The sequence below is a fragment of the Drosophila suzukii genome, chromosome X, assembly GCF_043229965.1.
Source record: "Drosophila suzukii chromosome X, CBGP_Dsuzu_IsoJpt1.0, whole genome shotgun sequence".
Classification (NCBI taxonomy): domain Eukaryota; kingdom Metazoa; phylum Arthropoda; class Insecta; order Diptera; family Drosophilidae; genus Drosophila; species Drosophila suzukii.
This window is the reverse complement of record NC_092084.1, coordinates 16,306,383-16,332,565: the sequence shown is the minus strand read 5'-3', so window position 1 is coordinate 16,332,565 and position 26,183 is coordinate 16,306,383. Positions and strand designations below refer to the sequence as shown.

Below are 26,183 nucleotides of genomic sequence, written 5' to 3'. Positions count from 1 at the left end.
AATCTGAATTTCAAAAATAACCAAGCTACCCCCTTACAAAAAATGAAAAAATTTGTCAAAAAATAAATCTTCCTTAAAATGATGGGGATCGATAGCAATTGAAGCAAGCTGCTCAAAACTGTCGGTCTTTTAGGTGTACGCCTTGATTTGGCTAAACCACGACCGAAAAACCACTAAAAAATGAACTTTTTTGACCAAAATCTGTCAAAAAAAAAATCTTTCTTAAAATGATGGGGATCGATAGCAATTGAAGCAAGCTGCTCATAACTGTCGGTATTTTAGGTGTACGCCTTGATTTGGCTAAACCACGACCGAAAAACCACTAAAAAGTGAGATTTTTGGACCGAAATCTGAATCCCAAAAATAACCGAACTACCCCCTTACAAAAAATGAAAAAATTTGTCAAAAAATAAATCTTTCTTAAAATGATGGGGATCGATAGCAATTGAAGCAAGCTGCTCAAAACTGTCGGTCTTTTAGGTGTACGCCCTGATTTGGCTAAACCACGACCGAAAAACCACTAAAAAATTAGATTTTTGGACCAAAATCTGAATCTCAAAAATAACCGAGCTACCCCCTTACAAAAAATGAAAAAATTTGTCAAAAAATAGATCTTCCTTAAAATGATGGGGATCGATAGCAATTGAAGCAAGCTGCTCAAAACTGTCGGTCTTTTAGGTGTACGCCTTGATTTGGCTAAACCACGACCGAAAAACCACTAAAAAATGAGCATTTTTGACCAAAATCTGAATTTCAAAAATAACCAAGCTACCCCCTTACAAAAAATGAAAAAATTTGTCAAAAAATAAATCTTCCTTAAAATGATGGGGATCGATAGCAATTGAAGCAAGCTGCTCAAAACTGTCGGTCTTTTAGGTGTACGCCTTGATTTGGCTAAACCACGACCGAAAAACCACTAAAAAATGAACTTTTTTGACCAAAATCTGAATCCCAAAAATAACCTTACAAAAAATGAAAAAATTTGTCAAAAATAAATCTTCCTTAAAATGATGGGGATCGATAGCAATTGAAGCAAGCTGCTCAAAACTGTCGGTCTTTTAGGTGTACGCCTTGATTTGGCTAAACCACGACCGAAAAACCACTAAAAAATGAGCATTTTTGACCAAAATCTGAATTTCAAAAATAACCGAGCTACCCCCTTACAAAAAATGAAAAAATTTGTCAAAAAAAAAATCTTCTTTAAAATGGTGGGAATCGATAGCAATTGAAGCAAGCTGCTCAAAACTGTCGGTCTTTTAGGTGTACGCCTTGATTTGGCTAAACCACGACCGAAAAACCACTAAAAAATGAACTTTTTTGACCAAAATCTGAATCCCAAAAATAACCGAGCTACCCCCTTACAAAAAATGAAAAAATTTGTCAAAAAATAAATCTTCCTTAAAATGATGGGAATCGATAGCAATTGAAGCAAGCTGCTCAAAACTGTCGGTCTTTTAGGTGTACGCCTTGATTTGGCTAAACCACGACCGAAAAACCACTAAAAAATGAACTTTTTTGACCAAAATCTGAATCCCAAAAATAACCTTACAAAAAATGAAAAAATTTGTCAAAAAATAAATCTTCCTTAAAATGATGGGGATCGATAGCAATTGAAGCAAGCTGCTCAAAACTGTCGGTCTTTTAGGTGTACGCCTTGATTTGGCTAAACCACGACCGAAAAACCACTAAAAAATTAGATTTTTGGACCAAAATCTGATACCCAAAAATAACCGAGCTACCCCCTTACAAAAAATGAAAAAATTTGTCAAAAAATAAATCTTCCTTAAAATGATGGGGATCGGTAGCAATTGAAGCAAGCTGCTCAAAACTGTTGGTCTTTTAGGTGTATGCCTTGATTTGGCTAAACTACGACTGAAAAACCACGAAAAAATGAGCATTTATGACCAAAATCTGAATCCCAAAAATAACCGAGCTACCCCCTTACAAAAAATGAAAAAAATTGTCAAAAAATAAATCTTCCTTAAAGTGATGGGGATCGATAGCAACTGAAGCAAGCTGCTCAAAACTGTCGGTCTTTTAGGTGTACGCCTTGATTTGGCTAAACCACTACTGAAAAACCACTAAAAATGAGATTTGTACGTCTTGACTTGGCTAGGCTACGATTAAAAAACCGCTAAAAAAAAAGGAAGAATGGTATACCTCGTTAAACGACGTAATAAATTTTGGCATTCAAATGTTGAAAAATGTAAAATAGCCCATTTTTCGGGAAAAAAATATTTTTTTAATGGTAAGGGGCTGGAATTTATAGCTTAGGTTGTTAGTCAAACATAAGATTGTATTTTAGCAGTGGGTTCCTCCTCATCCTCATTTTGCGGCCAATAGGTAGATAAATAATGGTCAGTCGGATGCCATTAAAGCCCGAAAACATTTACTTTGTTTAATTTTCCCAGTCAAAACATTAAAGTTTAATGATTAAACACAAAAGAGACACATTAGCACTTCGGATTCTCGTTTATTTAATTCCATTGATCACTGGTTGAATGAATGTTTGACATATCGGCATGTGAATATATGTGTGGATGAATATGAGTGGGCGAGTGATTTCATTTCGGGTGGCTAAATGCAATTGCTTAGTACAATATTATTCAAATCCTACTCAGTACAATTTTGTTTGACAAAATGGTGTGATTAGTATTTTTCTCCGTTTTTCGGTCTGTTATTCTGATGTCTTCGAGTATCGTTAATTAAGGCTAATATTATTTAATATTTTTCATTTGTTTTGGTTTCTTATCGAGCTTTAGTTCAACTAGATCGATCGACAGACTTGAATATGACTTGACTTTTAAACGTTAGTAAGGAAACATTCGCATTTCTTTTCTTTACAGGATACTTTATGATCTGGTGAACTGACAATAGCGTAGGCATAAGTTAAACCTTTTTTAATGTGAAAATTGGAAATAGCTATTTAACTAGCTTTTGGAAAATGTCTGAAGAAGCAGCTTCACTTCCTTCTACTCTAGTTTCTTACACAATCATCTGCCTTTTGGAATAAAACTTATTCTTTCGACTGTTTGTGGTATTTCTTTTTATATATATATAATTATTTGTATTTCTGCTTTGCTGACCTCTCTTTAATGTTTGAGTTAATGTTAAGATAAAGCTTAGCGAAATGTTCAAGTTATTTCTGAGCTGGGAATTGTGTAAGGCAGCAGCTTTTCTTGTTTTTCCTAGTGTTTTCCTTATCCCTTCTCTATCTTCTTCTCTGTCTCTCTTTGCCGCTTTTTCATCTCGCTCTATTTCGTGTGTATGACTTGTTAACTTATTTTCATCGCCGCATGTGTCATTCTTATTGATTCCCGATCCCCAATCCTTAGTCCAAACCATCGTCCACGAAATCGGCGGAGCCCTTCTTAGTTTTTGGCTCGCTCGGCTCTCCGGATTTTTCCTCCGCTTGGGCAAACGCAGCTCCCAAATCTCCGCCGGGCACGAACTTTTTGATCAGGTTGAAGATCTTTGGATTCGATACGTACTTCGAGATGTTGGCCGGGTTGCCGAGAATGTCCTATGGAAATAATTATCATAAATATTTAAATAAAATTAAAAAAAATATACATAAAGATGTTAAGCAATAGCTTAACTTTACAGTTTTGCTTGCAGAAATACATGAAATTAGAGAGATTTAGACTATACTTATAACTTTGAAAAATCGTACCTGCATGGCGGCTGCCACCTCGGGATCCTTCATGGCACCCATCAGATCGGCCATGTCTACGCCGCCGGGCATGCCTGGCATGCCACCACCGCCGCCAGCTGCGCCAGGAAATCCGCCTGGGAAGCCACCGGGGAAGCCGCCCGGGAATCCCCCAGGAAATCCTCCGGCTGATCCACCACCACCGGAGCTGGCGCTCTGCTTGGCCTGCTCCTTGCGGGCGCGCCTCTGTGCCCGCTGACGTTCCTTGATCTTTCGCTCGGCCTGGCTACGCTCCTGCTTCACGCGATGCTGCTCGATCTTCTTGGCATTCGGGGTGACCTCCTTGAGCCACTCGTCCGTCTCCTCGTCAAAGTCCAGCTTGCAGGCCTGCCTCAGATCCTTGGCAGCCTGTTCGAAGTCACCGAGTAGGCGACGGGCACGTCCCCTGAACTTGTAAGCAGCCGCCGAATCGCAGTTGAGCTCAAGCGCCTTGTCGCAGTCGCGGATGCAGGCATTGGGCTTCTTCAGCTTGAGGAAGGCCTGGCCACGCTTGGCGTGGAACAGGGCATTGCCCGGATTCAGTTCGATGGCCTTGGTGTAGAAGGCGATGGCCTCGTCAAACTTCTGCTGACCGTAGGCGGAGGCTGCCTGGGCACGCAAATCGCCGGCCTGGTCCACCTCCTCCTCGGTGGGCTCCTTGGCGGAGTCGCCCATCGGCTGGGCGGGATCGCTGTCCGCCTCGATGACACCTACAAATAGGGGAAGAAATGTTTATTAATCGGAATCTTAACCACTTTTGCTTTGAGCTTCTTTCTTCTTTATAACCATTGTATATTTAGTTATCTATACGATATTTACTATTTAAAAAATCCTAGTTTATGGCTTGTTTGGTTTTATAATTATTAAGTGGTTTTAAATGCTTGAATACAATAAATAGTAACCATACCTATTTATGTTGCTTTGTTATATTCCTATTACAAATCCTAGCTGTTTACTTATTTATAACGTAATCTTTACGAAATGGCTTTATATGAACAAATAAAGTAAATAATAACAATTGCCTACATGGATATGTATTAAAAACAAACTTTGTATTCTTATATTTAAAATAAATTCTAGTTTCTTACTTATTTTGGTGAAATCAAAATGGATTTTTATTGATAAATAAACATAATAGTTGTTAAAATAATAAATTTTTTTGTATTTTTGCAATTATTTTATAACTTTACCTCTAGTTTGAACAGAACGGTAATTTTGTTTAGGTTGATAGGAAATAAATAAATTAATATACACAACATTTGTTTTAACGAAGGGAGCAAGCGTCTATATGTACCCTACAAATCCTATTACAAATTTAAGTTAGTCGCCTAATTTGGTTCGAGTTAGAAATGTTATATCGGTTATATTCATTCACTGTATTGAAAACAGAAGGTCCCGTATTTATAGATTGCAGGCTTGATATTAAGTGTTACTTGTAAGTTAAGACACCTGCAATATAGATAGTAGAAGCAGTAGTGCACCGTATATCAAGCTTTTAATTTAATTAAAGCTAAGTTAAGAATAACATAATGGTATATGTATATTATATAAAATTCGATTCCGAGGGTTGCCAACTACCCGGCGGAATAATCGTAACTCTGAGTAACACATCGGACCCCAGGGTGGCGACCCCTTAATGACCACGTGACTCGGCAGAAATTGGCAATTGGCAAACCCCCTATTCCGGCACCGATTCGCACACTCACCCTCCATGTCCAGCTCCACGTCCGATTCGGGTTCGGAAAGGGACTCCTCATCTTCGCTATCCTCGGAGGCGTTAGTATCCGCGGAATCGGCGGCCCCAGAAGCCGGCTTTTTGGCCTTTGCACCAGCATCGCCACCAAAGGGGCACTTGCTGCGATGAAAAATACAAAGAAAAAGCGTTCAAATAGGATGTTATACTATGGTATGGCTGATATGCACATATAGGGTTCAGGGTATCTGCAATTTCTGGGTGGAAACTTACCCTCCGGCAGAGGCGTCGGGCATCTTGAAATCACCAGCCGGTACCGTGCCCCCGAACTTCTCCACAAAATCTTTGACGAACTGCAGCTGCGGCAAGTTCAATACCGTGGGATTGGAGTCCACAAACTCGATGAAGCTCTTCAGCTTTAGCAGATCCTCGTGTTGCATCGGCGCTGCCATTTCTATATCTCGATATATATGAATGTTCTGGTCTGGTGGCCTATTGCTATTGCTTTTGCTTTTTTGCTTTGCTTTTTTGCCCTATTGATTAGGCATGAAATTTCTAGAAATCGATATATCAGACAACTAGCCGTTATCGATAGTTACGCGATAGTAGTCATCAATAAAGAGTACAGAAAAGTATTTTCCGTATTTTTCTCAGATTTATTTTTTAGTATTTAAATAAAAAGTGTTGGAAAGTGTTAGACGTTTTTCAAAATAACCAAAAAATATACCGTTTCTTTAAATATGGTATTTATAACGTACAAAGTATAAAAATCCACTGTGTACTGGATTGGGGTAAATTTATTTCACCCGTCAATAACACAACTTACCTAAAGCTTAGAATTAAATCAGTTGGAAACTAGTTTACTAATCGTACCCCATTACCATTGAAAACCGTTTTCTTTTAATCATTTTAGTATTTTTTTATTTTCAATGTATCGTCTTGTTTTTTCTTTTTTGTCTGCTTTTTGTCTTTTGTTTTGTTGTTGTTTTGTTTTTATTTTTTAGCTTTTTTCGTTTTTGTTTTGGAATTAATTTATTAATTAATCTTTATGTTTACTTATTGATTTAGTATCTTCTTCGCGCTTTTTCCTCTCAGTTAGCCGCCCCCGTTTTTCGTCTTTGCTTCATTTTTTCAGCTTTCTCCGCCTTTTCATTGAGGGGAGGATGTTGGGTGGGCGGTTGAAGGCTTTAAAGGGTGGAAAATGGGAAAAATTGGGGGTGGGGTTCGGGCTTCGGTAAGGGCGGTGGCGGTGGCCTTTTCTGAATGCCTTTCTTGCTCGCTCGCATGCAAATATTTTTTATATCCTTTCACTTTAAATAATTTTTTAGCATAACTATTAAATAATTTGTTTATATATAATATATATATATATATGTATATTCAGTTTTTTTTTGTTTTTCGCATTTCGTTCAATTTAAATTTTATAATTATTATCGTAATTATTATTTAATAAAATACTCAACAAATAATTTAATGGGTTTTGTTTTTCTCGCTTTTCCTCCATGTCTCATCGTTTTTCATGCTGCTGCTGCTGTTTTTTTTTGTTAATTTTTTGTTTATTTTTTTCTTTTTAAGTATTTATATTTTGATTCGTTTAGTACTATTTAAACACTTAATAGGTATTAATTTGTTTAGCTTTATACGCTTGCGTGTGTGTGTTTGTCTTGAGTGTGGCAACTTTCCTCTATGAAAAACTCAATAAAATTGAATCAAAGACGCAAAATAAATAAAAACATCTCTTTGTGGGTTTTTTTTTATCAAACATTTTGCTTGTTTATTTTGTTTCTCTTGTTGTTGTTTCTGTTTCTTGGTTGTTGTTGCTGGTTTCGCTGTGGATCGAACCGAAACCGTTAAGTGGTAATAAAAAATAATGATAATGGTAATCAAAATAATAATAATAGTTTCATTTTAAATATGTATAAGTTATAATTTAAAGATGTGCATTTTACATAATTATATTATAGATAGATTCTCTCTCATACTTCATGTATCTTCTCTCTTTATCTTCACTCCTCTTACATTTCCTTTATCTTTATCAAATTAAATCAACACACGCTCGCATCCAATCGTTATCGACAATCGATGACATCACATCGATATACACACACATTTAGATATCGGCCGTTATGGTATGGGCTTATCCTAACGGTTTACATTAAACGGAAAAAAATCGGAATCATTATCCTCATATATCGTTATTCTTTATAGAGATGCAAAAAAAAGTTCTTACAAACTGATTGGCTAAAATTAAAGGAAAGTACGTACATATACAAATTTGCATACAAATCTGAAATGGTTCTTCTGGTTTTTATGTTTCTTTTGTTTTTTTACGATTTTCTTTAATTTTAATTTTAATTAGGCATAAATTATTTATATAAATATTTACAATTTTCTTTGCTATTTTTAGGGAGTTGTTGACGCTGCATTTTTTTTTTCTTCTTGTTCTGCTTGCCGTCCTTTTTTAGCGCCCATTTTTCATCTCTTTCGCGCGCGCTTTGCCGTTTTCATGTTTTGTCACTCTAAAAACTAATTTCGGTTTATTTTTTATGCTTTTTGCTTTGTATAGACTAAAGAAAAAAATGTTTTCCGCTTTTTCAAGAATCTTGCGTCCTTATTTCCCCGCTCGTTCTATCTCTTTTACTCTTCGGAGCTTTCAACTTTCACTTGTAGGTTTTTTTTTTGTCTGGCATTAGGCAGATTTCATATCGGTTTTACATACATATAGATCTATATATTATTGAAACATTTAGGTTGGTAGTTCATGTTTTTTTGCAGTTTTTGTATAGTTTATATATATATTTCTATTAATATGCCTTGGATATTAATATTTAATACAATGTTACGCATAGTGCATTACAAATATAGTTTTAAAATTAAAAAAAAAAACATGTATCTATATATATATCAATACATATATATATATTTTTTAATAAAAACTATTACATTAGTTTACTATGTAATTAGAAGTAAATTACTTCAAATGGGCTTATTTTTCTGTTGTTTTTCTCTGATCCGATCTGAGAATCCGACCGATCTCAAGCTTTTCCTTCCTTCGATTTTTTCTCGCTTACTCTCATTTTCTTTGCATTTTCCTTGTGGCATATAAAAAAAATGGTTATCTGATTCTTTTTTTCTTGGATATTTTGGAATTGCATTTGATTTGATTAAGCTTTTAGTTTTTATCTCTTCGGTTTTTTGTTTGTTGTTCAGATACGAGTATATACAAATGTATATGTGTGTGCGGTGTGTATGATTTATGGAACTCTTTTATTTTTAAATCGAATTTCTTTTGGATTTTGATACAAAACAAACAAATAATGATTTCTTTTCCACTTCAAAGTTTGGATATAGTTATAAGTTGGTTTTAACTTTGTTTAAAAGCGTTAAAATGTAATAATCGTAGGTGCATACAATAAAAAAAAATAAAAAGAAACATTCGTGGGTAGGAAATGATAAATATATGTGTGTATATACGCGAATACATAATATTAAATATGCATGTATACAAAATGGAAATTGGCAATTAAAATTAGTGTTTTTTCTTTCCTTGTAAGGCAAAAATAGTCTGCAGTGTCTGTGTGCTGTGTTGTGTGTGTGTATGAGTGTTATTTTAATGTTTGAACTTCAAACAAACATAACCCAAAAAAAAAAAACAATGCAACAATTTCCCATTGCAAATGGTTTCTCAACTTTGCGTCTTTATAATCCTTCCTGTGTTTCTGTTTTTTTTTCGGTTTCAGTTTTTTATACTGTGCTATTTAGCCTACGCTAATTTGCTACGTTTTCTTTATGGTACCATTATTATGTTTTAATACAAAGAAAAAATATTATGTGCCTTTTCTTACGCGTTCTTGGGAATCGTATTTTTTTTTTGCGGTTTTCCTTTGCTTTTAGATGCCACCCTACTTACTAATTTACATTTAGCATTTAATTATTATGTATTTTAGATTAATTATTCTGCTTGGTATTTATAGTTAACAAAAAAAAAGTGTGTGTTTATAGCAGCCTTTATAAACAATTTCTCAAGCTTTCTCTCCTCGGCAATTCTTTTCAGCTTTCAACTTTCTGCTTTTCTTCTGCTCTAACATTCTTCTGTGCTCTTTTCTTCTGGTTTCTTACTGCAGCTTTGCTTTTTCCCTATCTTCAGGGTTTTCGCCCCCTTGGTTGTTCGTCTTTCTCCTGCTGTATTTGCTGCTTTCTTCCTTTCTTGTTTTCTTTTTTTTTTTTTGCTTTACGCTTGTTTATCACATTTAATATATATATGCATATATATATTTATATATAGTTTCATTAATTTAAGTTTTTGTTGTTGTTTGCGACTCGCTGTGGAAATTCTTGGGGTGTTGTTGCTGGTTGTTTTTGTTGCTGATGGTGTTGCCGTTGCAGCAGCAACATTAGCTTGGCTTGGCGGCAGTGTTGCAGGCAGCTCCTCGTTCTCTCTTAACTCCCTTGTCATCGCGTTCCCTCTTAAAACATCAGCACACCACTTTTCGTTCTAACTCTACAGCAGCTCTTGTTGCAACAGCAACTTGTGTTGCTGCTGTTGCAGTTGGGCCTGCTGTTGCAACTGTTGCTGCTGCCAGCGCTTGTATTTCCCTTGATAGGCCGGTGTTCCTCCTCCGCCTCCTGCTCCTCCTCCTCCTCCTGCAGCAGCAGCATTGATAGCATTCGCCGGCATTGTCTGCATATTGTTGTTAATGATGGTGCTGTTGTTGTTATTGTTGTGGAAGTGGGCTGCATCCATCACAGTTTCGTAGCAAAAGGCCGCTGCATCGAGAAGCGTGGCCGCATAGTTGCTGCTACTGTTTTGCAAATGGAGTTGCTGATTCTGCTGGTATTGCTGTAGTTGAAGTTGTTGCTGCTGTTGCTGTTGGAGTTGCTGTTGGCTGGCAGCTAAAGTTGCTGCTGCTACTGCGGCGGCGGCGAATTATGAGTTGGAATTACGCTTGGTTGGCAGCTAGGACGAACTCGACTGATTCATATTGCCAAACATGTGGGCAGAGAACGAAGTCTGGCCAGTGGAATTGGCCTGCGACGTCGACGACTGTTGCTGCTGCTGTTGCTGTTGTTGCTGCTGCTGTTGTTGCGCCTGCTGCTGCTGGTTGAGCGAACCTCGCCCGTGCTTCGGTATCGGCGGCTGGATGTACTCGTGCCTGGCCAGCGCGAACACATCCATGCGATCCTCCTTGCGATATGCCAAACAGCCCCGAATGAAGCTCTATAGAAAAATATAAATATGGATCTGAATTAGCAATCTATTCCTTTTTGTTAAAGTGTCCAAGACAACCCACCTTGGCCTCATTGGAAACGGTTGGCTTGTTGGAGAACTGCACTTCGGTGGCCTTCAGGATCGTGTTCTCCTCGAGGATCGTGGCCTGCGACTGGTTGTGACCGAAGGGCTTCTTGCCATACAGACACTGGTAGAAGATCACGCCCACACTCCACACGTCCACTTTGGAGGAGATCTTCGGCGGATTCTTGCCTACCACAAAGCACTCAGGTGGCAGATACCTATAGGGGTTGAAAAAAGAACAATACTCATTTAGTTTTGAAAACCTAGTGACGTTTTTATAGTCTCTGTTGAAACGTTATACCCACCAATAGGTGCCTGCTCCCTGGGAGGTCAGATCCATTCCGTGATCGGGATTGTAGTTCTCGTCGTCCATCACCTTTGACAGACCAAAGTCGGTGATCTTGATCTCGCCGCAGACATTGCCCTCGGTGAGCAGAATGTTGCCCGGCTTCAGATCGTAGTGGATAACTGGAGGCTTAATCTCATTTAGATACTTGAGTGCAGATACAACCTGAGGGCAGAGAAATTCAGTTAGAGATTACAAGTTGAAATCCTAGTTATGAGTAAGTATAACTAACCTGCATTATTATCGAGCGCGCTTCACGCTCGGGTATAGTCTTATGTTGCTTCAAATAGAAGTCCAGATCGTGGCCATCACAGTATTCGAGCACTGTGCAAAAGGAATTCGCATCGATCTCGAAGACGTCGTAGAGCTTGACGACCCGCGGATGATCCAACGCCTTGTGGATGTTGTATTCCCGCAAAGCGTGTCTGAATTGTTGGGTAATTAGCGAGGGTTTCGAACAAGATGAGACTTTAGTAATTTGTTTTCAATAATAGCGACCCGCCCATTGTAATTGTAAGCTAATCTTGTTGCCTTCTTTTAGTTTAGCCCAAAGAAATTCATCTACTTTATGGTAAAAAGGTATTAGTATTAAGGTCTTGCAAATAAATGCTATTCTTTTTCATTTATTCTGATCTGAAAGGTATTAGCATATATTTATAGTTCGACAACTGCTAACTTGATCTGTGCAAAATCTATAACCTTATTCTCTAATCAATTGGCATTCCCCCCGCCCTTGACTTTTCCTGCTCCTCTGTTTTACTACTCACTTGATATAATTAGCTTTCTTATCCTCCTTCCAATCCTTGTTTAATTGGTGCACCTTACATGCGACATAGCGTTGCTCCTTGAGGTCGAAGGCCTTGTGTACCTCTGAGAAGCCGCCCTTGCCCAGCAGCATCAGCAGAAGATAGCGATCGTTCAGCACGGGATGGTTGTTGAAGCGGGACTGAAAAGATGGTAGAATAAACCAACAATAAGTACAAGTGTTATAAAAATGGGATTAGTATTATATTCCATGCGGAATCGAAGCCCCACCTGATCCTCGTTGAGTATCCGCTTGAGCTCTCGGATGTGCAGATTGCGCTCCCGCTCCAGCTTCTCCATCTCCAACTGCAGGTCGGCGTCCTCCTTCTTGAGGGCATTCTGGCGCAGCTTGAGTATCTCATCGTACTCGTAGTACTCCTGCGCAGTATATGCTCCCGACACGGGATCTGGCTTGAGGAACGTGCCCGAGTCCGAGCAGCTACCGCTGTCGTTGCCACCAAGGCCGCCGCCTCCTCCTCGATCCGACAGTCGATCGCCAACGCCGCCCGAGTTGCCAACATTGCCACCCGATCCGCCGCCGCCATTGTGCAGCAATTGAGCCTGATTGGCTTGCGTCGAGTTGCTGCGCGATAGACCACGTCCTCCGCCGCCGCCTCCGACACCGCCAACGCCGCCGCTTCCAACGCCGCCGCCTCCAACGCCACCACCAACAGCACCGCCACCGATGGCGCCCGCATTGTTGCCACCCAGTCCGCTGTCGACGCTAACGCCACCGGCTGCACCGCCAAGGCGATCGCTGCCCGGTCCGGTGACAACGCCGCCCGTCAGCTGCGAGGAATCGTTCGAGTTGGAATTCTGCTGCTGCTGCTGTTGGTGTTGCTGCTGCTGTTGCTGCTGCTGGTTGTTCTGGTTGCTGTTGTTGTTGCGCTTGCGTCCGGACTCCGCCGGACGCTTCTTCATCAGCTGCTTCTTCTGCCGGTCAATCTCTTCGCGCTCAGCGGTTATCTCCTCCTGTCGCCGGCTCAGCTCCTGGAACGCATAGCCGTCCGTCCAGTTCTCCTGTAAATTAAAGAAAATAAAGTAGCGTTAAACAAAGGTTATTACATTGATCTAAGGAAGAAAGTGCAGTGGTGCTACCACCTCCTATTTCATCAACCCTCTCACCTGGAATGTGGCGCCCACTCGCTGGGTGACAAACTGCCCGAGTCTCAGGCGATTCTGCATGCACTTCTGTCGCGCTTCCTTTTTCTCGATGCTGCTCTTCTCCTTCAGCAGCTTCTTAACCACATCAATGCACTTGGCAATGTGCGACTTGTGCTGATCGATCGTCTTCTGGTTGCCAACAATCTGGCACTTTTGCTCATCCGACAGCCGCGTCATCTCGTCCAGCTTCACCTTGCCCGATTCGTGTTCAGCCTCGCGTTCCTGCAGCTCGTGCAGCGAGACCTCCGTTTGGGTAGCCTTACTGTATGTTATGATGGCCGCCGGCATTGCCATCGGCGGTGGCGGTGGCAGTGGCGGTCCCACGCCCACATTTACACCAACGCCCACGCCGACGCCCACACCGACCATACCAACGACTCCCAGGGAGCCGAGTTGATGCGGATGCGTGGGCACTACAGAGGCCGTCGATGTTGTTGGTGGTCCCAATTGCTGCTGTTGCTGCTGCTGTTGTTGCTGCTGCTGTTGCTGCTGGGACAGGGGCGTCTGCTGCTGCTGGATGGACGCAAGGCTCAGGGGATGACCGCCCAGGCCGACGACCACGTGTGGAGGAACCATTTGATTGGAAGTCTGTTGCTGTTGGCGCTGCTGCTGCTGCTGCTGTTGCGCCTTGCTGGAGTTGACATAGTGGAAATCGGCTCCCGGCGGCTGCTGCTGCTGCTGTTGCTGCGGCGTCTGTGTTTGGGGACTAGCTGGTGGATACAAAGCGTAGGCGCTGCTCGTCTGCACTTGCACCTGGTTGCCAGCGGCTCCTCCGGCACCGCCGCCCGTCGCAACACCGCTCGCCTGCTGCTGCTGGGCCGTCTGCTGCTGCTGTTGCTGGGCGGATGAGGGTGACTTGCTACCGCCACCCGTGTGCGATCCTCGGAGACCGGCGGTGTTGCCTCCCGCACCGCCTGGCACTCCAACGCCCACGCCCGTCTGCTTATTGAAGTAGTCGTTGATCTTCTTGTTGTCGCTGACGGGCAACATGATGCGAGCACTCTTGCCGCCGCCACTTCCGGAACCAGAACCGGCACCACTTCCTCCGCTGCCAGCGCCACCGGCTCCTCCGCCACTGCCGGCCGATCCGCCCAGACGATCGCCAAGATTCAGGCTCATGTTCACCTTGGGCATATCACGAAAGGCCAGGGATTTGCCCTTCAGGCTGCTGTTGTTGACCACGGTTGCTCCTGCTCCGCCGGAACCACCGCCACTCCCCGCCTCATCCGCACTAGAGTGCGGCATTTTTCGCTTCCGTTTCCGCTCCGCTGGCGTCCGGGGTTTGCCCACTGCCGTCACCGATGCCGTCGTGGTCGTGCCCGCCGTCAAGTAGGCCATCTCGCCCCCATTATTGGAGTGCTGTGGCGGCGGCGGCGGTGGCTGTTGCATTCCCAGGGCGGGCGCAAAGGCGGGATGTTGCTGCTGTTGCTGTTGGATGGCTGCTGCCGCTGCTGCTGCAGCTCCTGGCGTAGCTCCACCGCTCAGCATATCGTTGACATCCTTCTCGCTGTGCGAGGAGCCAGTGCTCATATTCGAATCCGGATTGCTGCTGCCCTGATGCAGCCCCTGCAGCGATTGTTGCTGTTGCTGGTGGAAGTGTTGCTGCTGCTGGTGGAGTTGCTGCTGCTGCTGATGCAGTTGCAGCTGATGCGGGTGCTTGTGCAGGTGCTGCAGATGTTGCTGCGGGAGTATCTGCTGTTGCGCCTGCTGCTGCTGTTGCTGCTGGGGATTCTGTTGCTCCTGTTGCTGCTGCTGCGTCTGTTGCTGGGCGCTGTGATGGTTGGCAAAGTGCTGCTGCTGCTGTTGCGGGGGCGGGGGCTGTGGTTGCTGCGGCTGCTGCGGCGGTTGCAACTGCTGCTGCTGATTGGGATGGTGGTGACTTAGGGCCGAAGTGGTCTGCGGGGCCATCTGCAACTGAGCGCCGGCGGACATCTGCAATTGGCATTGAAAAGAACAGTACAAGGATTAGTATTTATATTTTTGGACTGACTACCAAAATTTTACATAACAACCGACTTAAAATTATATTCTACTTTGATTTGTAATATTAAAAAAAAAGCATTCTATGCTCCGGTAAAGTTTTTTTTTTGGATAGGATCTAGATGAAATTAACTAGATTAAAAATATGTTTATATAATTTTGGGACTTATTGGGCGTAGGATGTCTGCAATTAATAGAACTATTACTTTAAGAAAGTACTTAGTCATCTGTTTCCAAAATTTTAAAAGCTCCTATATAAATTAAGTTTTTAAGATTTCATTTCAACACAATTCTTTTAAACATTTACATGTTAAGGTATTTCGTTAATGTTTGCAACAATTTATACTCATTACGCCCATTCATTAAATATTTATTTTTTTAGACGATTATACAAAACTTTTGACCAACATTAAATAATAAGTTATTACACTTTAAACTTTTCTATTGTTTATTTTTTGCCTTAATGGGTATTTTATTTTACTTTATTTTTATTTTTTAATAATTCACTCTTTTTCTCTCCCGTCCTCCCTTTCTCACTCACACTGACCGCTTTATGCACTTTGCAACACTGACGCCGCTTTTGTTTTGCTCCGCAGCTTCTTTCGTTTTGCATTTCCTTTTGCGCTTCTCTTTTACTTGGGCGAGAGAGTGCTGCCACATGCGCGGCATTTGGACATCGCGACTAAGTGGCAACCCCGGGGGCGGTGGCAACAAAAGAGGCACCAAAGGAGAATGTGCAAAATATGTGCGCGGGAGCGAGCGAGACGAAAACAAAGCGGCAGCGGCATGCGTTTGCGTGTGCAAGAGAACGCGAGTGCGAGGGAGGCAGCAACAGCGACAGAGAGCGAGAATGCAGTGGCATGTGTGTGTGTAATGTTTTATCAAAAAGCAAAGCGTAAAGACAATGAAAAAAAAATGTTGAAAAATTTTACTAGAAATGAAAATGGCTACGGTTCCTTTATAGCGATTTTCTTTGCTCTTGTATTTTTTAAATGAATCAAAACTTTCATTTTATTGGGATATTAAACTTGAATTTGTTAAAAAGCACAATTTTATGGCCACAAAATGCCGTTCACCTTTTTTAAGCGCCGCATATTTTTCTGCACACACATACGTGGCTGCGTGCGCGTGTGTGTATGTGTGTATGGGTGTGTGCGTGTTTGGCTTTTCACATTCTATTACAATATTATCACATTTGGTTTTCCGTTTTTTTTTCTTGCGTTTTAGTTTAGTTTGCACTAATTTTCACATTTGCCTTGATGCTTTCCCATTTATATTATTATTTACATAGAAATATATATATATCGTTTATTTGTACACATATATATTATAACTGTTTATTCCGATTTTTTTGCAGTCGCTCTCATCGTTCGCGTGTGTGTTTGTAAAATGGTAACGAGCGGAGCGAAAGAAAGAAGAGAGTTAGCAAGCAAGGAGGAAGAAGAAGCACATGAGCGGCGAGAGGAAGAGCGAGCAGAAGAGCGAGTGTAACTATTCGCTCATTTTTGCAAAAACCAAAAAAAAAATAGAACCGATGCGAAAAACGGGCTAGAGTACACTAGAAATTAATCCGATTGCTTCTTCTCGGGCCTTCCTCTCTTTACACTTTATTGGAGGTTTTAGTTTTCTCGTTCTCGTTTTTTTGTCTTTTTGGTTGATAAATAATTTTGTGCGCAACTTCCGCGCGCGCGTTCGTTTAAAAACAACAGCGAAAGCAAACTACACACGCCGCCAACTACAACTACAACTACAAACACAAGCTGCGCTGCCAGCGTCGCGGCGTTGCAGCTTCTTCTTCTTTCGCTGCTGCCTTCCATTCCACCGAACTTCCAATCCAAAACGGAAAGCAGCTGCTGCCCACCGAGTGAACGAAAAAAAGGGGAAGGGGGAGGGAGAGAGTAGAGAGAGAACAGACGGGAAGAGAGCGAGAGAGACAGCCGGCGTCTTTGTCAATTCGCGAGCAACGACGCCGGCAGAGGGCGCCATTGCCACAACACCACAAACACACAGGCAACAAAAACAACAAGGTAACAGTGCTGCCCTCAGCCTTTGGAATAAGAAATAAAGCAGCTAGAATCAAGCTTAATAGCTAAACTTAGGAGAATTTTTAATTGCAAATGTTAATTTTTAAAAATTGATTAATTTTTACAGCTAACCGGTGCACGTTCCTAACTATGTATAGTTTTTGGATATACTTTAATTATTTGTAAATATATTAAACCCCATTTTGTATATGTTTGTAAATAAATAATGTAATACAATTAATGGAATTTTTTTATATAAGCGGATGTGTGTACTCCTCAAAATTTACAAACTTCAAAATAAAAACTGAACAATTTTGCTAAATGTTCTACGAAAACAGCTATAAAAATAGCCAAGCAATCAACTCTATATGGAAACACAAAATATCAAAGGAATTAATTTCGAGTGGAATGGGCAAAAAAAAGTAGTGCAATGCGTTCCAATGGGCAGTTAATTGGTTAGCAGAATAATACAAAGCACAGAATAGAAATATTGTGTTTTCAGGGGGGTGAAGGCAAAAGTGGAATAAGTAAATATAGAACGTGCTTTGTTCGATTCGTAGAGCATAAATATTTGTGCATTTTGATACCCATAAAAATTTCGTAAACTTCGTAGAGCAAACAGAAATTTGATTGGGACAGAGAAATTGGACACTGTGCCTGGGTATACGGAAGGTACGACGACAAAGGAATACATTTTGTATAAGGGGAAGAGTTTACAGCTTCGAAAATCGTAAACAAGAAGATAGATTTACAAGAACTACGAATTTCACAATTCCGCAATATCTATAGGAACTGCAAAACAATTTGTTATAATGAAACTACAGAATACATTTCCCTTATTTCCCCAAGAGAATACGTTTTATATTGATACGCTTAGCATGGTATTCCTTGGTAACACAATAATTTTCCAAACAAGCTGGTTTTATAGATCCCATATTTTGGAATCCTTAAAAACCCTTTTTAAAATTAGCTAACTTTTTAAAAAACTTTTAAAGACTTATATTTTAGTATTTATAGATTGTTTCTAATTAACTGTAGATCCCATATTTTGGAATCCTTAAAAACCCTTTTTAAAATTAGCTAACTTTTTAAAAAACTTTTAAAGACTTATATTTTAGTATTTATAGATTGTTTCTAATTAACTGTTGACATGTGTAACTTTTTACCCTTTCCGTTTTGCCCCCTTAATTTTCATCTACATTCCCCTCCCCCTCTTAATAATCGTTGGTCTTTAGACAACAGCTGTCGCATGGTTGCCGTGTGTTCCCGAATGCATAAGGAGGGAAGGAAAAGAAGAAGAGGTGGCAACAGAAGCATAAAGAAAAGCTGTAGCAAAAGCAAAGTGTTGCCAAACATGGCCAAAGCATGAAAATTGTAACGGCCAGCGAAACACGAAATTGGCAACACTGAGGAACACTAAGAAAGCGAGAAAGGCGGAGACGAAAGAGGGAGGAAGAGCAAACAAGACGAACGAAAGGCCAGACAATAAAATGAGCTGATGATAACGAGGGGTGAGCATGGGGATGGGGAAGAGGGGCCAAGAAGAAGAAGTAGGAGGATGGGGAGCAGAAGGAGAAGCGCAAAACGCAAAGCGAAAACCGACGACTTAATTTTTGGGCCTTGCCTTTGCCTCACGTGCGCGTGAATGAGATAAATCTATGATGATGATTATGCTGCTGCAGTGCGAAAGGGAGAAGAGAGGGGCAGTGCGAAAGGGAGAAGCAGAGGTGCATGCGAAAAGAGCAGAGGAGCAAATGTGGAATGAAAATGCGGACCGAGATGGAATGGAAAGGCACAAAGAAAAAAAAGTGTTGGACAAATTAAAAACAATTAAATTTTGAATATCAATTTGAAATGGGCAGACAAAACATGTAAACTTTGTTTACTAATTTGATTATATGCTAGTTTGTGGATTCCGATTTTTTGCTTAAGATGTTATTTATTTAAATTAATACTGTTACCAATGTAAATCGATTGGCAAAATGAATTTAAGCTTAATTTGGACATTTTCAACTTTAAATTTTATTGTTCGTAGCTATAATCATGAACATTTTTCTCGCGGTGTACAACATAACTAGGGGATAGAGGAATAGGGGTCTGGAAGGATGACAAAGGGAAAAGAAAGGAGGCCGAAGGGAAGGAGAACGGAAGAGAGACGCAAGTGGGTGGTTGGGCGTTGTGTGGGTGTGGCACTAAAAACCAACGGAACTCACATGCATTACGCATATGCATTTCTTATTGAGAGAAAATCTCAGAGCGGAAAGAGAGAAAGCGATAGGAAGGGAGAGAGCCAGAGCCAGAGAACCAGGAGACGGAGATGATTATGGAGACACATTCCAATAGTGCTTGAAAAAACTGTTGTACGCTTTTTTCTATCATTGTTCTGTAATTTACAGTGGGCATTCCATAAAACAATCTATTATTCTTTTGCAACAATGCTCAATCTGAAGCTTTTTTATTACTATTATTTGTGTTATCAGTTGGAGATTGTACCCACATAACATTACAATTTCTTATTTGGTAGTGTGTAGCTCTTTGGGAATTAATCATTTTTGAAAACAGGTCTTAAAATGTCTGCATTGATCTAAAAAACTTTGCACGCATAAAAAGATTGCTAGAATAAAGAGCACTCTTAAAGTAGCTTTAAAACTAATAGGATTTTTGTGCCCTCGAAAGAAAATTGAATTTATATAGATCTTTATTTTATACAGGGTGCACTAATTATTCAATTGAGGAAGTTGAACTTGTACTGGGTTGTACTATTTTGTTGTCCCGAAATAAGCCTAAGAAGCTTCACTGCCTAGTTGCAGTTAAAACAAAAAAAGAAGCTAACCGAACCAGTTTTTTTCCAACATTTTTTTTTGGCAATATTGTTGATAAGGTAGTGGTAGTGTAAATGTGTGTGTTTTTCAAACTGGTTTGCTGCTGTCCCGCAAGAGACGTTGACTTCAAGCCAAAGAAAAACAAAAGAAAAAGCAGTACAAAACAGCAGAGAAAAAAGTCTGAATAAAACACAAAAAAGCCCAGCCAAAACACATCGAACCGCAACTCGGCTCGACTGCACCGCCGGCAGCGCACAGTGGTATGTAAAATTTAAGGTGAATATGAAAAATGCAAGCAAAAGAAAAAGTGGCTAAATCGGTTCGTGTCCGAATGGGTTGCAAGCCTAGAAGCGAACACAAGCCCTTTACTTCATTTCTAATGCATTTTTAAATTCGTTTTTATTTTAATTTTTAAATACTATACTATAGTGCTGTTACCATAATACATCTTATTATTACATTAAAAAACATAACAACATAGTTAAAACAAAATCAGCTCAATATTTTATCTTAAGGCTCTTTTGGCCACCTTCCCCATAAAACACCGACCACTGTGCAGCGCTGCCAGCGCTCCGCTTTGCCGCTTCTGCTGGCGCAGTTTAACAGTTCAATTCGATGAGTCAAGGTCGAGAGACGTCACGCAAATTTTCGTTTTCATTGCCTTTTGCCCACAGACAAAAAATACAACAACAACAACGACAACAGCAGCAGCAGCAGTGGCGAATGAGCGAGCACACACTCACACACAGCGCACATGCTGTTTTATTTTTAGACACGAACGACGAGCCGAAGAGGAAACGAAGCTGCACGAGAGAGAGAGCCGAAGAGAGAGCGCAACAACATCTGCTCTGCTACAAAAATGAATGAACAAAATAACGTTGTTGTTGGCTTCAAATTTAGGCTATTGAAAATTGTTGGCAATTTAAATATAAACATTATCTAAAAAGTGGGAAATGAATTTAGCGCTGCAATAAAAAGCACTTGATTAACCCATTTTAATGGCTTGGCGGGGGAGGGGGTGTTTGAGGGAAATGCTCGATAATGGAAGACAGTTTTGAATTGCGATTAATATCAGCATTAATGGTATTAAATAAGGTGATTATTTTTATTAAAATTCATTATTCTTCAAATTAATTTGTATTTCAATTAAAGAAAATCATGAAATCTATGAAATTATTTTGTTTGATTAACTATATTAAGGCGAGAACTTTATGACTGAAATAATCTACAGAATTTGCTTTAGTTTTTTCTCCATTAATAAATATTTTCTTGTGAATTGTATTTATTTTACCAGAAATAATCTACAAAGGGTTTGTGTTTGGTTATCAGCTAAGTTTTTTGACCACAAATTTTATGTTCATTGTTCTTATCAGTAGTTGTGGTTTTATTCGAGTATTTCTATTTATAGTGAAAAATTTCCCATTTCAATGAAAATATCCAGCTATTTTTTTTTTGATTTACCGATTATTGTTTTTATTTGTTTGATTAATCTGTTTTCTTTTTAATGTTAGCAGACAAACTAAGCTCTAAAAATTGTAAACTTAATTGAATAAAATCTAAAAATATCTCGATTATTTTCGTTAATTTCTGCCTTTTATTGTTGATTCATATTAATTTTGCTTTTGTTTCACTGTTACTCACTTTATAAACTATTTGTACTTTAATTTGCTTAATGTTCATCTATTCTCTCTTTTTCTGTATCGTTGCTTCTATTTTGATTTTGCCTTATCGCCCATACTTAATTTATTAATTCCCATTGGGTGTTAGCATTAACATAGTTGTCGTTGGTTTTGTTGTTTTTTGTGGCCCAATTTTGTGAGCGAACATCGGCGCTGTTAACGCTGGCTTCGCAGTCGGCGCAGGCTGGGCGCTCAGCAGAAAGCGCTGTTATTGTTATTCGCTCTGGCCCTCTCGCTCTCTCACTTAGCACGTGCACGTTCAAAGCCGCTTAATGTAAACAGAGAGAGAGCGAAAGAGAGAGAGGAGCTTCTCAGGGGGGAGAGGAGGAAGAAGGAGAAAAGAAACAACAAAACACACTCACGCTTTTGGTTAATTTGCGGCCACTGACAGTTTTGTTGTTGCTTTTGCTGCCGTTACTCGCGCTGCGACTGCGTTTTCGAGCGGCGGCAGAGGCGCTGGCAGAGGCTAACATTATGAGGCCGCCACCGCTGTTGCTGCTATTGTTGTTGTTGTTAATGTTATTATAGTAGTTGTTGCTATTGCTATTGTTGCTGTTGCTATTGCTGTTACTCGATGTTATTGTTGCTGTTTTTGCACCTCGCTTTTTCGTTTGCTTTTGCTGTTGTTGCGCCACTTGAAATTGCTGTATTTGGAGTATTTCTGGTATTTGCGGTATTTCTGGTATTATCGGCAAGCGTTGAGTTTGTTGAAACTGATGTTTTTGTTGTTGTACTTGCTGTAACTCTGGTATTTTTTGCTGACTTTGCAAAGTTATTTGTATGGTTTGCATATGCGGTATTTCATTGATTTGCTGAAAATCAAATATTTCCCGTTGTTGATTGGGTATTGGTTGCATTTGATAACATGGTTGCTGCTGTTGCTGTTGTGTTTTTTGTATTATTTGTAACTGGTGTATTTCTGGTATTTGCTGAACTTGCAGCAAATCATGACTATTTTGAATTTGATGATAATTTCGTGGTATCTCTTGTATGTGATGTGGTAGCAAATGCGATATTTTTTGAATGTGCTGTTGATGTTGATTTTGGGGGTTTGAGTTTAGTTCCTCGATCCCTCGGATTTGCTGTTGCTGGATGTGTATTTGCTGTATTTGCAAATGTTGCCTTTGCTGTTGTATTTCTTGTATTTCCAGTTGTTGTTGTTGCTGCTGTTGTTGGTGCATTGCTAAGGCGAATGCAGCACAAAGAGGAGACGGCGTGCAAGACATAACATGTTCGCCCCGCCGAACTAGCGCTATCTCGCTCTAGCGCGAAACAGCTGACACTTGCCGGCTAAAATCAGCTGCTCTTGCTCTCTCCCTCTCTTTGGGGCGCTCTCTCTCACTCGCTCTCTCACCGTTTTTCTTTGTGTTTTTGCACACTCACAAACACACAGAAATGCACAAGAAAAAAAAAACAAGTCTCGCTTTTTTTTTTTACTTTACACGTTTTATTTTTGTTTCTTGCGTTTCCTTTTTCTTTTTGTTGTAGTAGGAAGTTGTGTGCGCGAATTTTTAGCGACACGACGCGACACGTCACGTTGCTCGCTCTTTAAGTTTAAGTTCGAAACTGAGAGCCAGTCGGCTAAAATTGGCAAATCCAAAGCACACACACGAAAACACACAAAAAAAAAATAATAAAACTGAACGCGAGCCTCAACGAACGACGTTGTATTTTTCCTTTTTTCTGGTTTCTTGCATACACACGCCTTATGTACGTACATACATATACATACGTATGTATTTATGTGTTTATATGTGGGCAGTGTGTAATGTCTGCTAACCGAGTGAACTTAAATTGTGTTTAGCAACCGCCGACAAGACCAAAACGACACCGACCGCGTCTGCATTCGAAATGCCGCTCTGCTCAGTGACCGCTCTCTGCTCTCAGCGGCGCTCCTCTCGTTTCTGCTCTCCGTCTCTCTCTCGGTCTCTCTCTCTCTTTCTTGCCCCTTCTCTCGCGCTCTCGTTGCTTCGCGATGCTTCGCGTTTGTTCTTGTTGGCAAGGCCGCCGACTGCGCTGCCGACGTCGACTGAGGCGTTAGAAAGCTTGCACATTTTTTCACTGCATTGTTTTTACATCGTTGTACATTCTCCCCTACTCGAACCTTTTTTTTGTAAGTGTGCCTTTATAAGGTGCCAGTTTCCAACAATTTTATTATACCGATTTCTTATTGCTTTCTAACAATAGTGTTTTCATTTGTCAATTTAAAAGTTGATTATAGCTTTACACAGTACATAATCTTCAATACATTCTGGTTTCCCTTTTTTGTTAGATAATTTTGTAGCATATGTGATTCTTGTACAAAGGTCAAATTAGTTTTCCATTTTGTTTTCTTTATTTTACTTTGTTTTCTTGTACTTTTTGAAATTATTTTATCAACGCACACAAAAACAACATTTAAATGCAAATGCTAACACCTTTAATATTTTGTAATCAAAAAGCAACCGCAACAAATGAAACCCGATGACCTCGTATTAATTTGTTCAAGTGGTGTTTAATTATAATTATGTACATAAAGCCACAGACAACAAAACCAACTAAAATGGTTGTTAATTGTTTAATATTTAAGTACATATGTATGTATGTATATGTACATATGTATGCATATTGAAAAGTATTTATGGATTTATTTACATATGAAGGTACACAACTTATCCCTACTTAAAATAAAATTGTTAAAGGAATCTAAGATATAACATTTTTTTTTCGAATTTATTATTATTTATTATTTTATGAAGATGAAGTTTACTAATCTTTTTTTCACCAGTGTCAATGCAAAAGAGATGGCAATATTTGTGCCGTTATTTTGCCGATGGAATGCAAGCTAACGGTTACCTTGCCAATGACAGGTGATGCAGCCAGAAAGAGAGGGGTGGATGGACAAAGAGAGCGATTGGGCGGATGACGTCCAAGGGCCCATCTACACTACCTACACCGATAAACTTATTAGGAACTCTAGATACTGCAGAAATCTTCACACTTTTACATATTGTTTTAAAAATGAATATTATTTTCTTCATCTAATAAATTTATGACTTCGAAATATGGAAAAACCTTTAAATTTTATTTTTTTTTTTGATTCGATAGCCCCACTATTATTTTGAGCACAGCTGTATGCAAATGAGGCAAAATCAATTAGGCGCAAATGAAATGAAATGAAATTCAAGACGAAAATAAAATTACGTGCCCATACACAACAAAAGTCATTGGCATATGGGAATGACGTGATATATGTATGTATGCTATATACTCACTTTTGCATATTTCGGTTTTCGGTTTTCAACAACAAACATGAAAATCAATTAACTCTGGGCAACGATTTTCACTGGTCTTTCGTTAACTTGGTTTTCTTTGCTTTTTCCAGCGATTTTTCTTAGTTTTTAATGGATGAGTTGAGTTTGAGTTGCACTTTTTTGCGATTCGTCGCTGATTTTTCCTCCATTTGATTTGTGAAACTTTCACCCGAAACAAGCCAATGTGCCAGAGCCAAATGATTAACTTTTTCTATACACCTCTACCTATTTTTCTCCTTTTTTTTTTTTGCATATGGGCGAGTTAGTTAGAGAGTGTTGTGTGTATACATATGTGGACATATGCTTTCCCAGGTCCACGAAAAATAAAAACCGAATGTCAGCTGACGTAATCGCGCAGCATAACAAATACCAAAAAAAAAAAAAAAAACGTGAAAAAATAAAAGATTCGGTATATAAAACAAAAGTTTTGTGAATTGGGCGCGCGTGTGTCGCCGTCGTCAAGTTGAGTCAATCAACAAATACACACGTACTCCTATAAAGTCGTCAGATGTCCACACGAAACTACAGTGAAAACTCTTCAGAATGAAGCAACTTGTTTACAAATGTTCGATATGGGGAACGATTCCCCAATTATGTAAATTGATAGAACTTTTAAGAAAACAAAATTGTAATTTTTATAACATTGTTTCTGGGTTATTTAATATCAAATAGTATTTTAAAATATTTTTTCAGAAAATTTATTTACTATAAAACAAGTTCTAAAGAATTTTGAATTTTTTTTAATCAGCTTCCAATATTAATAAGAAACAAGAGATTCAATATCAGAGGGTCCACTGTAGATTAATACATACATACATAATTGTAAATTGTTAAGCAGTTGTCGCACAATCAGAAAAAAAAAGAGCAAGGAGAGCAAAACAGAGACACTAAAAGATGTAGAAGACGGGACTAAAGAGAGAACGAGCGAATCACGAACAAACAAACAAAAAGGAAATGTTATCGAAGATGTTAAATGGCAAAATCTAAAAGTATATTTTTTTATTACGATTTAAATCAACTAGGTCAACCGTTAAAGATAAGGAAAATTTAACGACATATTATATCAAAGTTATCATTTCTGTGGCTATTGCATTTTTTCTAGAGCTTCTAATTGGACTTTAATTCTCCATTTCCGATCAGAAATACTAAACAAATCTCGTAATCAATTATAAGAAAAGAGGAGGATGAATAACTAATTAAAATGTATAAAAGCTTTATGAGATTAAAACAGGCAAATGCTTAAAATATGCATAGGCGACAAGCTTTTGACGTTTATCGGTTTGTCTTTGTCGTTTGCCTTTTGTTGTTTCCCTTTTGATAACGAACGGCGAGTAAGAAAAAATAAAACAAAAGAGAGCCCACACAAACAGCATCGAGAACGAGAAACAACAAAT

At 39.6% G+C, this 26,183-nt stretch overlaps 2 protein-coding genes and 1 long non-coding RNA gene across 10 annotated transcripts in view; 1 reads left to right on the top strand and 2 right to left on the bottom strand.

Annotated features, from left to right (window-relative positions):
• Positions 1 to 2,453: 2,453 nt before the first annotated feature.
• HIP (Hsc/Hsp70-interacting protein) lies at positions 2,454 to 5,927 on the bottom strand. Its single transcript, XM_036819864.3, has 4 exons — positions 5,658 to 5,927; positions 5,398 to 5,546; positions 3,674 to 4,401; positions 2,454 to 3,523 (listed from the first exon to the last, which is right to left on the bottom strand). The coding sequence occupies exons 1-4, from the start codon at positions 5,834 to 5,836 to the stop codon at positions 3,332 to 3,334; spliced, it is 1,248 nt and encodes a 415-aa protein (XP_036675759.2). The 5' UTR covers positions 5,837 to 5,927; the 3' UTR covers positions 2,454 to 3,331.
• Positions 5,928 to 8,623: 2,696 nt separating this feature from the next.
• Positions 8,624 to 26,183, bottom strand: part of Tlk (Tousled-like kinase) — a 78,765-nt gene continuing 61,205 nt past the window's right edge. For 3 of the 6 annotated variants that reach the window (XM_070997704.1, XM_070997706.1, XM_036819877.3), the window contains 7 exons: positions 12,953 to 14,923; positions 12,059 to 12,847; positions 11,791 to 11,969; positions 11,256 to 11,448; positions 10,983 to 11,188; positions 10,676 to 10,895; positions 8,624 to 10,602 (listed from right to left, as the gene is read on the bottom strand). In XM_070997704.1, the coding sequence (XP_070853805.1) occupies positions 10,342 to 10,602; positions 10,676 to 10,895; positions 10,983 to 11,188; positions 11,256 to 11,448; positions 11,791 to 11,969; positions 12,059 to 12,847; positions 12,953 to 14,923 (3,819 nt within the window). In that variant the 3' untranslated portion in view covers positions 8,624 to 10,341. Of the gene's footprint in view, positions 10,603 to 10,675; positions 10,896 to 10,982; positions 11,189 to 11,255; positions 11,449 to 11,790; positions 11,970 to 12,058; positions 12,848 to 12,952; positions 14,924 to 16,047; positions 16,231 to 21,858; positions 22,875 to 24,750; positions 25,016 to 26,183 lie in introns of those variants that run through there. The other 3 variants (XM_070997705.1, XM_036819876.3, XM_036819878.3) reach the window with 3 other exon arrangements.
• Positions 15,657 to 17,236, top strand: LOC118878170 (uncharacterized). 3 transcript variants are annotated; one of them, XR_011604749.1, is made up of 3 exons: positions 15,657 to 15,837; positions 16,329 to 16,998; positions 17,123 to 17,236. It is a non-coding gene; the product is annotated as an uncharacterized lncRNA (long non-coding RNA). The 3 variants fall into 3 exon arrangements; XR_011604748.1 differs by having other exon boundaries at positions 15,657 to 15,833; positions 16,329 to 17,236; XR_005014705.3 differs by having other exon boundaries at positions 16,329 to 17,236.

Bases quoted from the DNA above. Each gene is read 5' to 3' on its own strand.
- HIP (XM_036819864.3), bottom strand. From the start codon at position 5,836: ATGGCAGCGCCGATGCAACACGAGGATCTGCTAAAGCTGAAGAGCTTC. The intron at 5,547-5,657 runs GTAAGTTTCCAC...TTTTCATCGCAG, and splicing joins CCCGACGCCTCTGCCGGAGG to CAAGTGCCCCTTTGGTGGCG. The intron at 4,402-5,397 runs GTGAGTGTGCGA...CCCTATTTGTAG, and splicing joins CGTGGAGCTGGACATGGAGG to GTGTCATCGAGGCGGACAGC.